Source organism: Populus alba, chromosome 3 (assembly GCF_005239225.2).
Source record: "Populus alba chromosome 3, ASM523922v2, whole genome shotgun sequence".
Lineage (NCBI taxonomy): Eukaryota > Viridiplantae > Streptophyta > Magnoliopsida > Malpighiales > Salicaceae > Populus > Populus alba.
The window spans coordinates 10,171,579-10,184,976 of record NC_133286.1 but is presented as its reverse complement, the minus strand read 5'-3'; the positions used below and the strand labels follow the sequence as shown (position 1 = coordinate 10,184,976).

The window sequence follows — 13,398 nt, the reverse complement described above, 5'->3', positions numbered from 1 at the left end:
TCACTCTGAGTCTGAGCCTACTCAATCCTATTGGTCCATGCCCATTTATTTGTACGTCCATCTATTTACTCGATTCATAAAGTATCCTATGGAGCTCGGCCCAACCTATTTCGGTGTTCAAAATCTAACCCTTTGGGTTTTTTCTTTTTTTTTTAAAAAAACAAGGTTTATGAAAAATTAATGGGCATCTTTATTAATTAGAAACAAGTAATTTATTTGTAGTTCAATCAGATTCTCTTTATTCCAAGAGCTTTCGATCTAGAACCTATATATATATATATATATATATATATATATATATATATATATATATATATATATATATATATTGTAAATAATGAATGTGCAAGAAAAATAGTAGATTACTAGTTCACACTTCCATGTTATGCTTCAGGCCAGAGAAAACTTTTTTTTAGGTAAAAATAAAATATTCAGAATGCATAAAACTATTTAATATTTTTATTAAACTTATCTTAGTAGATTAAATTCTTGTTTAGATTGAATTTAAATTATGTGAGATTTATTATGATATAAAATTATTAACTTAATGGGTTATTTTTTTTTTGGAAAAACAATAAAAAATGCAAACTAAATTTTAAAACATTTATTTGAGATAGTAATAATTTTATAATTTTATTTGGAGAATGTTCACATTTTACATGAACAGTAAAATCGACCTTAGTTGTTTTAGTTCTTTTGTTAATGTCTAAACATTTGTTATTTTATTCTCCAAAAATACAAGTCATTTGAATTTCTTTTACTACAAGCTTAACATTGAATATGTAGATATTGTAAATTTTATAAATTTCTCAATATCAGCCCTAAATGTTTTGACACCAAAACAAGAGGAGAGTAATGCATTCGATTTTTCTATATTCTTTTAAGCTTGTGACTTGTAAGCTTGTTTAAGAATGTGGTTACGGTTACTTTTCAATTGTTTTTCATTTGAAATATATCAAAATAATTATTTTTATTTTTTTAAAATTATTTTTGATATCAACACATTAAAATGATCTAAAAAACTAAAAAATATATTAATTTAAAGAATTTTTTTTTAAAATTTTTTTTAAAAATATTTTTGAAACACAAAAATAAGCATATCTGGAAGTATGACGCAGCTAAAATCTAACGAAGTTTTTATTTTAGTTCTAAAACTTTTCAATTTTTTTTTTCCTGAATCTATATACCCTAAACTTTAAGGCTTATTTTGAAGATTTTCCAAATTTTGCAGCTTTAGGAGTTTAATTATATTGTCATTATTATTTTATTTCATTTTTTTAATTTATCCTAATAAAACTCAATCCCTTAGTTCCTAATATTACAATTGCTTTATTGACACATAATTTTCTTAGTCTCTGTTTAATAATATTTCAAAAACAATATTCAAAGAAAAAATTAAAAAGTAAATTATAAAAGAATGAAGATAAAAATAAAACTAATGATATAAATAGATCAAGTGTAGAATGATAAATATTCCAAGTGTAAAGAGTATATTTTTTTTCAAAAACAAAAACGTAAAGAAATTTTCCACCATCACAATAAAAATTCAGAGAAAATTTTTTAAAAATAAAGATTTTATCACCGCTATAATAAAAAATTTCAAGGAGTGACCCTCCGAATCAATGGATTCCACAACAGATCCCATGAATTTCATTGTCTTTTAACACTTGAATCAGAAACGGTAATTTGACTTTTGTTTGAACCAAACGAACCATATCCTGCCCTTCGGCTGTTCCAAGTGATCAGAGCGCCATTAAACACTATGGCCCTTTTTATATGATTTTCGCAGACTGATTCTTCATCTTTGAAAGATAAAGATGTTTCAATGATCAAATCAATAGCCAAAATCACAAAAAATGGAGAGAAAAAAAGGGAAAGAATCCGATAATATATTGATACAGAAGATATAATAAGTATACAAACTTTGGCACAGAAGAACTTCACACTCAATTGAGCAGCTTTATTCTTCTGATGCATGCTTGCTTTCTAAAACATACGTGCACATGAGAATTGAGATCATTAAAGAGAGGAAACAAGTTACAACGCATAAAACAATACGAGGTTAAACACAACCATGACATTACATATACTCAAGGATTACGTACGATGGCAAATTAATCAGAGACCTCTTGCCAGCATCTGCTCATAATTCTCAATGGATTCAAGCCTCTGGATCATAAGTTGTTGCCTAAATTTCTTGATGAATGCCTCAGCGCTTGCATCTATGTCTAGAGATGGTTTGCTCGCCAGCTTGTTATGTGTTGCTTTATCCTCCACAACATGAGACCTCACCGCTGCTTTATCCTCTTTGGACCTGTGAACATCATTTCTCGCTTCAAAAGTTATTGAGCCCTGGTGTTGAGGAGGTACGGATCTGTTGCTCTTCATCTTGGCTTCTCTCTCTGTTCTTGTTTTTCCCCTGTCAATATCCACTATGATTTCCTATGGGCATTTCATGGCCATACGGGTTCATCTATATATATATATATATATACACACACACGTAGAGGAAGAAGTGTAGGAAGTGTGCAACTGTTGAATGTGTTCACCAAATAAATAAATTAATTAATCGAAGTAAGAAGCTTCTCCCTCGTGAGGGCAAAAGAGCATATTGCTTGAGTGGTGGCTTCTTGGGTGTCACTGTATTCATATTTTATCATCGCACGTCTTGGCAGTACTTGATTTACTTAATTTCCAAAATTTTGAGTGTTTTCACCGAATTATTGTATAGTTCTGACAATTGTTTTTCTTACAGAAAATTAGAGGCAAGTGCCCTTGGAGTATTCGAAAGCTTATGCAATATTCTATCATTTTATGACAATATGTCATATCATCACCCATGATTAGGGAAAAAGAAGAAGATAATTGAAGTTTTTCCAACATGATCCTGTATCGTAAACGAACTTCCAATAATATTCTTAATAAACACGTATTATGCTGTTTAAGGGTTTTTTCACCCTTCCCTTTTTCCTAAGCAAGAATGAGGAGCTCCCCGAGGAACCTAAAACCGTATTTGTTGACCTAGCAAAAGGAATTTGCCTAATATTATATCGAATCACCCACACGCAAGCATGTGATCGGAAGAGGACTTTTCAAAGCAAACGTGCGGCTTACAACGAGGGCCTGGATCGAAAGTTGGCACCGGATACGCCTTTGTTGCCGAGACTGAGGACCATTACAACTTTCACTAATAACGTAGACCCACAAGTTTTATAAAGTTTATTGAATAATTGCACATTGTACTAAGATTAAAATAGAAGAATATAAAACGATTATCTAAGCTTATAAAGATCGAAGAATGATTAATTAGGACTATGGATGGCATCCAAATCTGACTGCCCAACTCTTATTTTATTTTTTCAATTGAAACCGTATATTTTGGTTTTATAGCATTTTTTTTCGTATTCTTTGGGGTTATACTATTTTTATATATATTCAAAATATTAATTTAACTAACATAATTTCAATTAAAATTTAAAAATAAATTAACTTGAAATTATATCATTTAAATTTAAAAAACAAATAAAAATTAAAAGTTGATATACCCAATTTACTCAATAAATTCAAAAACAATATAAATAACTAATAAAAATATAATTTGATAAAAAAAAAATTCCATACAACAATTTTTTGGATTAACAAAAAAAATTTGGATAAAAAACAAAATGTAAGAGTTGACTTGATTGAGATGACAACATATTTGATTAACCTGAGTTAACTCGGGTTAAACTTTTAAATTTACAATTCAGATCACAAGACTATGATAACTCTAAATAAAACAAATCAAAAAAAATATAAAACTAAATTTCTAATAAATTCATTGTTAAATGATGAAATTTGAAAAAAAGTTCAATATAAAAAAAGAACACAATAAAAACAACCTAAAGTCTACTTGAGTTAACTCACAAAACTCGTGACCTGAGTTATGAGACTAGAATAATATTATAAAAACAAACTAAAATAAATAACAACTTGTAATTCATAATCAAATCAATTATTGAAAATATTGAATGATGAAAAAAATAATTGAGTCAACTAAATTAACATGTTAAACTCGTGATATAAGTTATGAGAATGAGATAAAAAAAAAAATTACAATAAATAAATATTGAAATATTTAGTGGCTGAAATTTTTGGAATATAATTGAAATTTTAAATGAAATGAAATCTATTCTAGTTTATTTTATTTTTTAAACTGAAATGAAATATATTGATCTTTTTAACATAATAGAACATAATTAAATACCTTAAATTCATCTAATAGACGAAATAATTAAGGACAGTGCTGCATGGCACATGTTTGACATTCATTGCACAACATGATAACTTGTCAACGATATAGGTTCCTTCAAGCATACAGAAAGTTGTCTCTCTTAAAAAATAAAATATAGAAAATAATTTTTTTTTGGAATAATATATAGTTGCGTTTCCACCAATCAGTTTAGATGATATATTATTTGTTTTTGTACCATATAAATTAAGTATTTTTCATCTTCATAAGGACAAAAATCTTTTTATATTTGACTATATTAGAAGAAATAGAGGTTACAATTATCATCTGAAATAATAATCCTTTTTCTTTTTTAAAGAAAAATAAAAAAGAATCTCCATTATGATTTCATATATTAATGGTATTTGACTGCATGCGGCTTAGAAACAGTATTTAGCTGGGAGACTTTGCCATCACCTTGGATTAATCCCTTGCCACACCCCGTTACAAAATATAAGTTATTAAATGGTCGGCTCCGGTGGCGGAGCCACAATGAGACAAAAGAAACAATTGCTCCTTTAATTTTTTTTTTTAAATATTTTTTATATTAAAATATTAATATAATAGCTTTAAAGGTTAATTTTTTTTATTAGCTACTAAATGATACAAGCTTGTTTTCTTTTTTCACTATTGCCCTTACTTTTTTTTTTTCTATAAAATTTCTCTTCAATCCCTAAGCTATTAATTAATTAAGCAAGTAACATTTTATACTTTATGCTTTAAAGAAGTTTTCTTTATCTTTTCTATTTGTTTCATTATCTAATTTTTAATTTTATTTTTTATAATTAATTATTGAAAATGTTAGGGTTTATAATAATTTATGGGTTTGTTGAATTAATATGTGTATGGGTAATATTATATGCTAATGAAAATGAATTAAAATGAATTTTAATGAATTGATAAATATTATGCTATGAATTTCATATGAAAATTAATGGTGATGAATTTACTAGTGATTAAAAATAAAGTACATGACAAATAAAAAAATTAGGGACATAATATATGAATTAAAAAGAAAACATTTAATATTTATATTTAATTTATTTGTACAAAATAACAAGTCAGCAAGAACATCAATTTATGACGATTCTTTTAAGCTATGATTTTCGATATTATTTATCATATATCAGCATAAAATTGTTATATAGCATTGAAAAAAATTTAAAAAACCAACACTTGAAGAATACTGTCAAAATCTGCAGAGAATTTTGTCCAAAATTGAGTAGAAAAAACCAAAGCAAAACACTTTTCTTCAACACCCTATTATAGAGGGTTTTTTTGAAGAAAAAACTAATGGAATTCCTCCATTACCAGCTTTACTTACCCTCCATAAACATGAATTAAAAACTCAACGTTTTAGCAATTAATCAAATGTTTTCTAAGCTAAAAAAAATGTTCAGGTCTAGAGAAAACTCTTTTCAAAGAAAATTGATCAAATTCTATTATTTTTAGGCTAGACTAAATAAAACTAGTGGACTGGAAAAATATAATTATTTTTTAGCCTAAAAACTTATTGTACAATAAAATTAAACTCAAACTTAGGCACGAGCTAAGCCAAGCCACGAGCGCGTGTATAAGTTCAAAACAAGAACTTACTTTACTTAGGCCCTCTTTCTTCTAAAATTTAAAATGCTATTTGGATCTAATTTTAACTTTTCACATTATTGCTAAATAAATCACTATGAAACATTGTTTCTTTTCCAGGTATGATAAAAACTTTTAAAGGGTTTTAAATTTTTCCAAAACATGTTTTTCAGTCACCTATAATTTTTTTAAATGAGGTAAATATGTTTTATGTTAAAGTGTTTATGTTAAAAAATAAATTTTAAAAAAAAAAATTTACACGAAAAAATAATTGAACCTCACTTTCACATTAATTTATTATATATATATATATATATATTATCATTTTAATGTACTAATATAAAAATTAAAAATTAAAAAAATATATATTATTTTAATATATTTACAAACAATAAAATATTTTTAAAACAAACTATATCCTATTTACTTTCACAGGAAGCTGGGTTTACATGGGCCCATATGTTTTTTCAAAAAGACGCCCCTTGTCCGGCAGCCCATAAGAATTAAAAATCTACGGGCAGTTATACCGTCTCTACTGGAAAGGGAGACGACTTTTTTTCAAAATTTATAATTTTTGAATGAAAAACAATGAGAAAATCAAACACAACCGAACTTCCTGTTAAGTTTTCAATTACATGTTATAGATATACACCAGATGGCATGATGTGCGATGCCGCCGGCTTGTAATATATTTGTATGTTGTTATGGATTTGTTAAAAAAATAAAAAAAAAAAGAGAGAAAAAAATTGTATGGAGAAAAATTATTGTAATTTACAATATTTTCAATGAAAAAATTAAAAAACTAAATTTTTATTCAATTTAATATTAATAAAATAAAATCGACAAAGATAATTTTTTTTAAAAAATCAGAATAGATAAAAATGAAAGGAAAAAAAAAAACATATAGGAAAACACTATAGAAATATATAGTGTTTCATGAGAAAATCTATAGTTGTAATTCTCAACCAGCTCAATATTAAAAATAATAAAATTGATAAAGATAATTTTAAAAAGAATCATAACAAAAAAAAAAAAAAATCATGTGGGGGAACACTATAGCAATCCACAGTTTTTTTTTTTTTTTAAAAAAACTACAAAGCTAAATTCTCAATCAGTTCAATATAAAAAAATAAAATCGATAAAGATAATTCTAGAAAAACAATCATAAAAAAAACATGTGGAGAAACACTATAGTAATCCACAGTGTTTTAAAGAAAAAAAACTACAAAGCTAAATTCTCAATCAGCTCAATATTAAAAAAAATAAAAAAAACAAAAAATAAAAAAAAGAAGACAATTTTGAAAAAAAAAGCAAAAAAAAAAAAAAGAAGAAAAAAATGGAAAAACAAACATGTGGTTGTAGTTAAAGCTAAATTTTTAACCAGCTCAATATTTTTTTTAAAAATTGACAAAGATAATCAAAAAAAAAATATGGGGAAACACTGTAGCAAAACAAAAACCATGTGGGGAAACATTATAGCAATCCACAATGTTTTTTTTAAAAAAAACTACAAAGCAAAATCCTCAACCAACTCAATATTAATGAAACTAAAATCGACAAAGACCATTTTGGATATAAAAAGAAGAAGAAAATTCATAAAAAGAAAGAAAAAAACCGTGTAGGGAAACATTGCAGCAATCCATAATGTTTTAAAGAAAAACAACTATAGAATTAAATTATCAAATAGTTTAATATTAAAAAAAAAACAAAAAAGAATAAAGAAGAAGAAGAAGACAATCTTGGGAAAAAAATATCTAAAACCCAAAAAAAGGGGAAAAACGAAAAAATGTGGGAAAAAATGAAGAAGAAGACAATCTTGGAGGAAAAAAAACCATGTTAAAAAAACAAAAAACAAAAACAAAACAGGAAAAAAAAAGTAGAGAAAGCTATAGTATTGTCTCCATACATTTTAGAGTATCACTTAATTTTAAAACCGAACTTCAAACAGTTATACCTTTCCAAACTTCTATTCTATACCCTTTGATCCTCAAAATTTAAATTATTTTCATTTTGATCTCAAAATCTTATAGAATTATAATCTAATCCTTGAATACAATTTTCTTACATCTTGAATTCATCATTTTTGTATGCATAGCTTCATGTGTGAAGGCCTAATATAGATGCGGAAGTCCATGCATCTCTTCAGTAAATACCAAATTAGGTTTGGAATGAATGCTAACAGTGGCTAGGTTTCTATGGCTTTGTCTGTTTTTCTATGGCTTAATTAAAAAAGCTAGGTTCCAAGTTTTTAATATCACACTCGAATTATAAAAGATATTTCCGTGAGAGGACTCAGGTTATAGGAGTGATGAGGTTAAATAAGTTAGTTTTATTTTAATTAAATAATAAAAAAGTAAAAAACAAATGTAAGCAAATAAAAATTATTAAAAAAAATGAACACTGTAACTTGAAAATAATAAAAAAAAAACTTTTTCTCATAGTAGAGAAACAACATAGTTTAATTTTAAAATAATTGAGTATGAAAGTATGACATTGGGTTAAAAAAAAAAAAACTAGCTCAAGTTAATCCAAGTTAGCATAACAAATATCTAACCTCGGCAATAAAATCGAGCTAAACTCGGAATAACATGTTAAACTTGTATTATTAGTCATGAGATTATGATAACCAAATAGAAAAAAAACTAGAAAACTAATTTTTTTTTTTAAAAAGATGGCAACCCATTAATTTTTTTTTAAATATCAAAAATAAAAAAAATAAAAATTAAAGTTGGAATACCAATAATAAAAATAACCAAACTATAATTTTCAAAAATTAAAAAAAATAATAAAAATACAAAGAAACTGTATTGACAACAAGCCACCTCACCATCATTTACACGCAGTGCCCCAACATTCTAATGCAAATTCGTGATCTTCCTAACAGGAGAACTTGGCAGGAAAAACTCATTCCCCAAGTCCATCAACCTTAAATCACCTTGTATCCTCCATGGCATATAGAGTCTTTTAATATATATATATAAACCTTGTTTTCCATCCCATAATTTTAAAAATTAAGGATTTACAGCAAGGCTCGTTGATATTTTTTTTTTTATTAACATGGATGTCTGGACCAGCTTGTATGCACATCGACTAATTCCACAAGCCCTGAAATTAATAATTATATAAACCTCTAGTAACCATTATATGAGGCTAGTTGATTCTTGTTTGCTTTTTAGCAGAGAATTTAATTAACGGGCAATCTTTCCCCTACTCCCACATCACCCTCTTCATTATGGTCTGAAAATACACTCATCCATATGACAGGCTTCGATCATCTTCTGATCCAGATAAGAGTCTTCTACAAGGGAATCTAGCTGAGACCCTCTTTGATTTCCTTGGCTCTGTTAACTTGCTTTCTGTATTGATTTTGATTTTATTGTGAGTATGATTATAGTTATTTTTTAAAATATTTTTTATTTAAAAATATATTATAATATATTTTTTTTTTTTAAAAAATATTTTTATATCAGCGCATCAAAATAATCTAAAAACATATTAATTTGAAGTAAATAAAAAATAAAAAATTTTAAATTTTTCAAAAATATTTTTAAAATAAAAAAATAAACAGTATATTAATATTAACACCAAAATAAAACTAAAAAATAAAGTAAAAGTTTTGTGGTAGCTTAAACAGGATAGGAAGGACAACTTTAAAGCAATCAATTTAAATGTAACCTGAAAGGTTAGCTTGGTGGTTAAAGAGGTTTGTTTTATTTATTTATTTTTTGATTTTTTAGGTTTAAATTTAGAGACTATGAAGATTTATTAAACATCTAAAAATACGTTAGACCGATATAGAAAGTGTGCTTTTAAGATCGCTTAGAAAAAAGAACTTAGTCTCAAATTAATGTATAAGTTAATCGAAGGATATCCCTTACCGTTGAAAAAAAAAAAATTAAATGGATGAAGATTTTTAAAAATAATAGACACTATATTTGGTGATTCATTGCTTTCTTTAATTATAGAATGAAAAAAATTTTGTATTAACTTGTATAAAAAAACTGTTTTTTTTGATAAAGAAAATATTAATAAATGAAATTGTTTATTTTGATTTGAACCAAATTAAATTTAAGAAATAAATTTATCGGTTTGATTTAATTTAGTTTAGTTTTTAATTTATTAAAATCAAATAAGATAAATTTAAATTAAAGGTTTTTAATTGGGGTATTTGTTCAAGACTTTAATATATTTGATCGGTTCTTTAATTTAATTTAGCTCAGGTCAATTTTTTTTTTTTTAAAATCAAAATCTAACAAAATAATTTTTTAAAAAACTTTTCTAACCGAAATGATCCAATAAACTAGAAAAATCTTACTGATATTTTAAATAATCACATTAATTTACTTATCCTACTAAACATATAACTCATTACTTGAAAAAATAAATAAAAATCAGGTACTATTTTTTAATAAGATAACGTTATGGGAGAATCTAAATCTACCCACCCCACCCCCACCTCACCCCACCGAAATAGGAAAAAAAATAAAAATATTGAGGATTCTTATCCAACCATGTGGTTGGAACTAAAACCATCATGGCATCATCATCCGAGCGCATGTGACTGCTTCGGTACAAAAAGACTATATTATAGTTTGTGCTTGTTACCCTCAGGCATTAAATGCAAGATGGGATTTTTCGGAGGCCGGTTCGAATATCACAGATTGATCAGACCATCGTGGCATTATCTGCCGGACTTGCCTGGTCCATAATTATATTATCCAGCCGGGTCTAATGAGTGAACTTTCATCCCTTGCATGTTTTTTTAAAGTGTAATTGAAGTTATTTAAATTTTTTATTTTTTTGGAAATGTATTTAAATAATATTTTTTAATTTTAAAAATTATTTTTGATATTAATATATTAAAATAATTTAAAAATATAAAATAATAAACAAAAAAATTCAAAATTTACCTAACTTTTATTTAAATCACAATACTAATCAAGACTTTGAGTGTATTCAGAATTGTGATAGCGGTAATGATTAAAAATGTTTTTTATTTAGAAATATATTAAAATAAAATTTTATATTTTTTAAAAATTATTTTGACATTACCATATCAAAACAATCTAAAAATATAATTTTTTTAAATTTAAATTTAAAAAAAACCCCGATTTTACCTTGTCCCAATCACGCTTTTAATATAAAACTCAACATTGTTTTGGTTTTTCTTATAAAGAAATATTCAAATTTTTAATAAATTCATGATTTGACTTTTTTAACATTACCCGAGTTTTAACTTAGCTTAGAACATGTTTAGCATTGTGTTTTAAAAATATTTTTGAAAAAAAATTTTTTGTTTTATTTTGTTTCTTTGAATTAATATATTTTTTATGTTTTCAAATATATGCTGATATAAAAAATAATTTTTAAAAAATATTAATATATTTTTTAAATAAAAAATAATTTTTAAAAAATAATCGAGAATTCTAAAAATAATTTTAAATGTCAACTCAGTTCTTTGTAGCTACAGCTTAGCTGACCTCAGATTGAGATGTATCAGTGGGGTTTTTGGTTCAAATTCGGTGGATGCTGATTAGGTCCGTGTCATAATAAAACTGCAGGGAAGTTGGTCACCGAAACCACTCACTTAAAAGTTGTATGCGTGGAGAAAAGCATTACTACTAGAAATAGTTAACGAACTGCAACTACCTATTTAACAGGTTCCAGCAACCTCTGGTGATCCCGATCAATCTCTTCCGAGAGGAAGCAGAACTGAAAGGTTAGATTCTGCGTTTTCTTTGGCAATTTGGGAGCGATGGAAGACCCCAAATCCCAGCTAGAAAAAAAAATCTGAGTCTTTTGCAACATGTTCAAATCCCATCATATATCAAGGATTTCAGCTAGTTTTTGCGATGATTAGAACAAGATTCCGGATACAAGGCAACTTGAGTGGACATGGAAGAGAAAGAAAATTAAAAATTGGTTTTGTACACACAAAAAAAAAAAAAATAGAATACTAATCCTCAAGTACTCGACCATATACACATAAGTGGAAGCACCGAGACAAGAAAACATACCTAAAATCTAAACATGTAAAAAGCAAAAGACAATAGACTGCCACGATAAATTAACAAAACAAAAATGCAATCCATAACTCTCTCTCTCTCTCTCTCTCTTTTTTTTTTTTTTTTTTTTTTCTTTTTCTCTTTTGAAAATTCCTATATCTCACTTTATTGAGATGAACTGGCGAGTTTTAATAAATCTACAAACCTGTATGAATATAACAATAGTATGAATAACCACACCTCATTTCCACCGGAATATTCCATCGAAATAACGAAAACTATCGGGATCTGCCCATACCGGCTTTTTTCCGACGATTCTTTGCTGGTTTTCCGAAAGCACCACAAAACCCACATGCAGACACCTTTGGAGAGGGAGGCTCTATTGCCGGAGACACCCTGCCGGTGCGGTAGCCACGTTGTCCACCGTTGGATCTGCTTCTCTCAATGGTGATGCTGGGCGTCGTTGATGATCTTGAAGTTGGTCTGACATCGTTCTGTAGCTTGATATCTGTCTTCTGATCATGCTGTGGCTCTTGTTCTTCGTGTTCTTGTTTTTGGTTGACTTTGTTTAGCTCTCCTGAGATAAGCTTGTCATCCCATACAAGCCCTGAGGAACCTTGCCTCCTGAAAGACACGGCAGATCTTTGCAAGCCAGCCATTAATTAATCCTCTCTCTAGACCTTTCTCTATGGGCTGGCTATAAATGAAGGAAATATATACGACTTTTCTCTTCTCTCTATATATGAATATTTATACAAAGGGAATATTTATACAAAAGAAGAAGATAAACAATGGTCGCGTTGAGAGAAGGCTCATGAGAAGGCAACTCGGTCAAATATAACAAGACTTGTTTAACCTTGTTCTTTCTGTTGAGATTCATGTCATCCCATTATCTCAAAAGAATTGATAGTAATTTTTCTTTTCTCATGGTAAATTTGTTTACTCATTAATTAACTGTTAGGCAAATGAATTTATTATCTGTGATTTCATTTACTATATATATATATATATATATATAGTAAATGAAATCATGTATTATATAATCAATTCAAGTTTAGGCTCCGTTTGTTTGCAGGAAAAGTGAATTCTGGAGAAATTGAATTCCAGGAAAGTATTTTCCGATGTTTGGTAGTGTTATGAAAATAAACTGGAAAAATACTTTCTAGTGTTTGGTTATGTCATGGAATATGAACTGGAAAATAACTTATTAATATTTTATTTTTCTCAAGTTTATTAAAATAATGAGGAACAAATCTTACAAATTAAAAAGTTGAATGAGAATGAAATTAAAAAAAAATATAATTTCATAAATTATCTCAAATAAAACAAATAATAATCAAAATAATAGGGATCAAATCTAAAAAATTAAAAAAAATAAAAAATGAAGAAATTAAAATAATAATAATTAACATTTCATAAATTATTTCAAATAAAATAAGTAACAATCAAAAGAATGAGGATCAAATTTGATAAATAAAAAATTTCAATAAAAAAATGATAAGAAAAAAAGCAAATAACAATTATAAAAATAAGGACCAA

At 26.8% G+C, this 13,398-nt stretch overlaps 1 protein-coding gene across 1 annotated transcript; it reads right to left on the bottom strand.

Annotated features, from left to right (window-relative positions):
* Window positions 1–11,757: 11,757 nt before the first annotated feature.
* LOC118038056 (uncharacterized protein At1g15400) lies at window positions 11,758–12,668 on the bottom strand. The gene has a single exon (XM_035044332.2). It carries the CDS (start codon window positions 12,516–12,518, stop codon window positions 12,138–12,140), a length of 381 nt encoding a protein of 126 aa, XP_034900223.1. The 5' UTR covers window positions 12,519–12,668; the 3' UTR covers window positions 11,758–12,137.
* Between the last annotated feature and the right edge of the window lie 730 nt (window positions 12,669–13,398).

Bases quoted from the DNA above. Each gene is read 5' to 3' on its own strand.
- LOC118038056 (XM_035044332.2), bottom strand. From the start codon at position 12,518: ATGGCTGGCTTGCAAAGATCTGCCGTGTCTTTCAGGAGGCAAGGTTCC.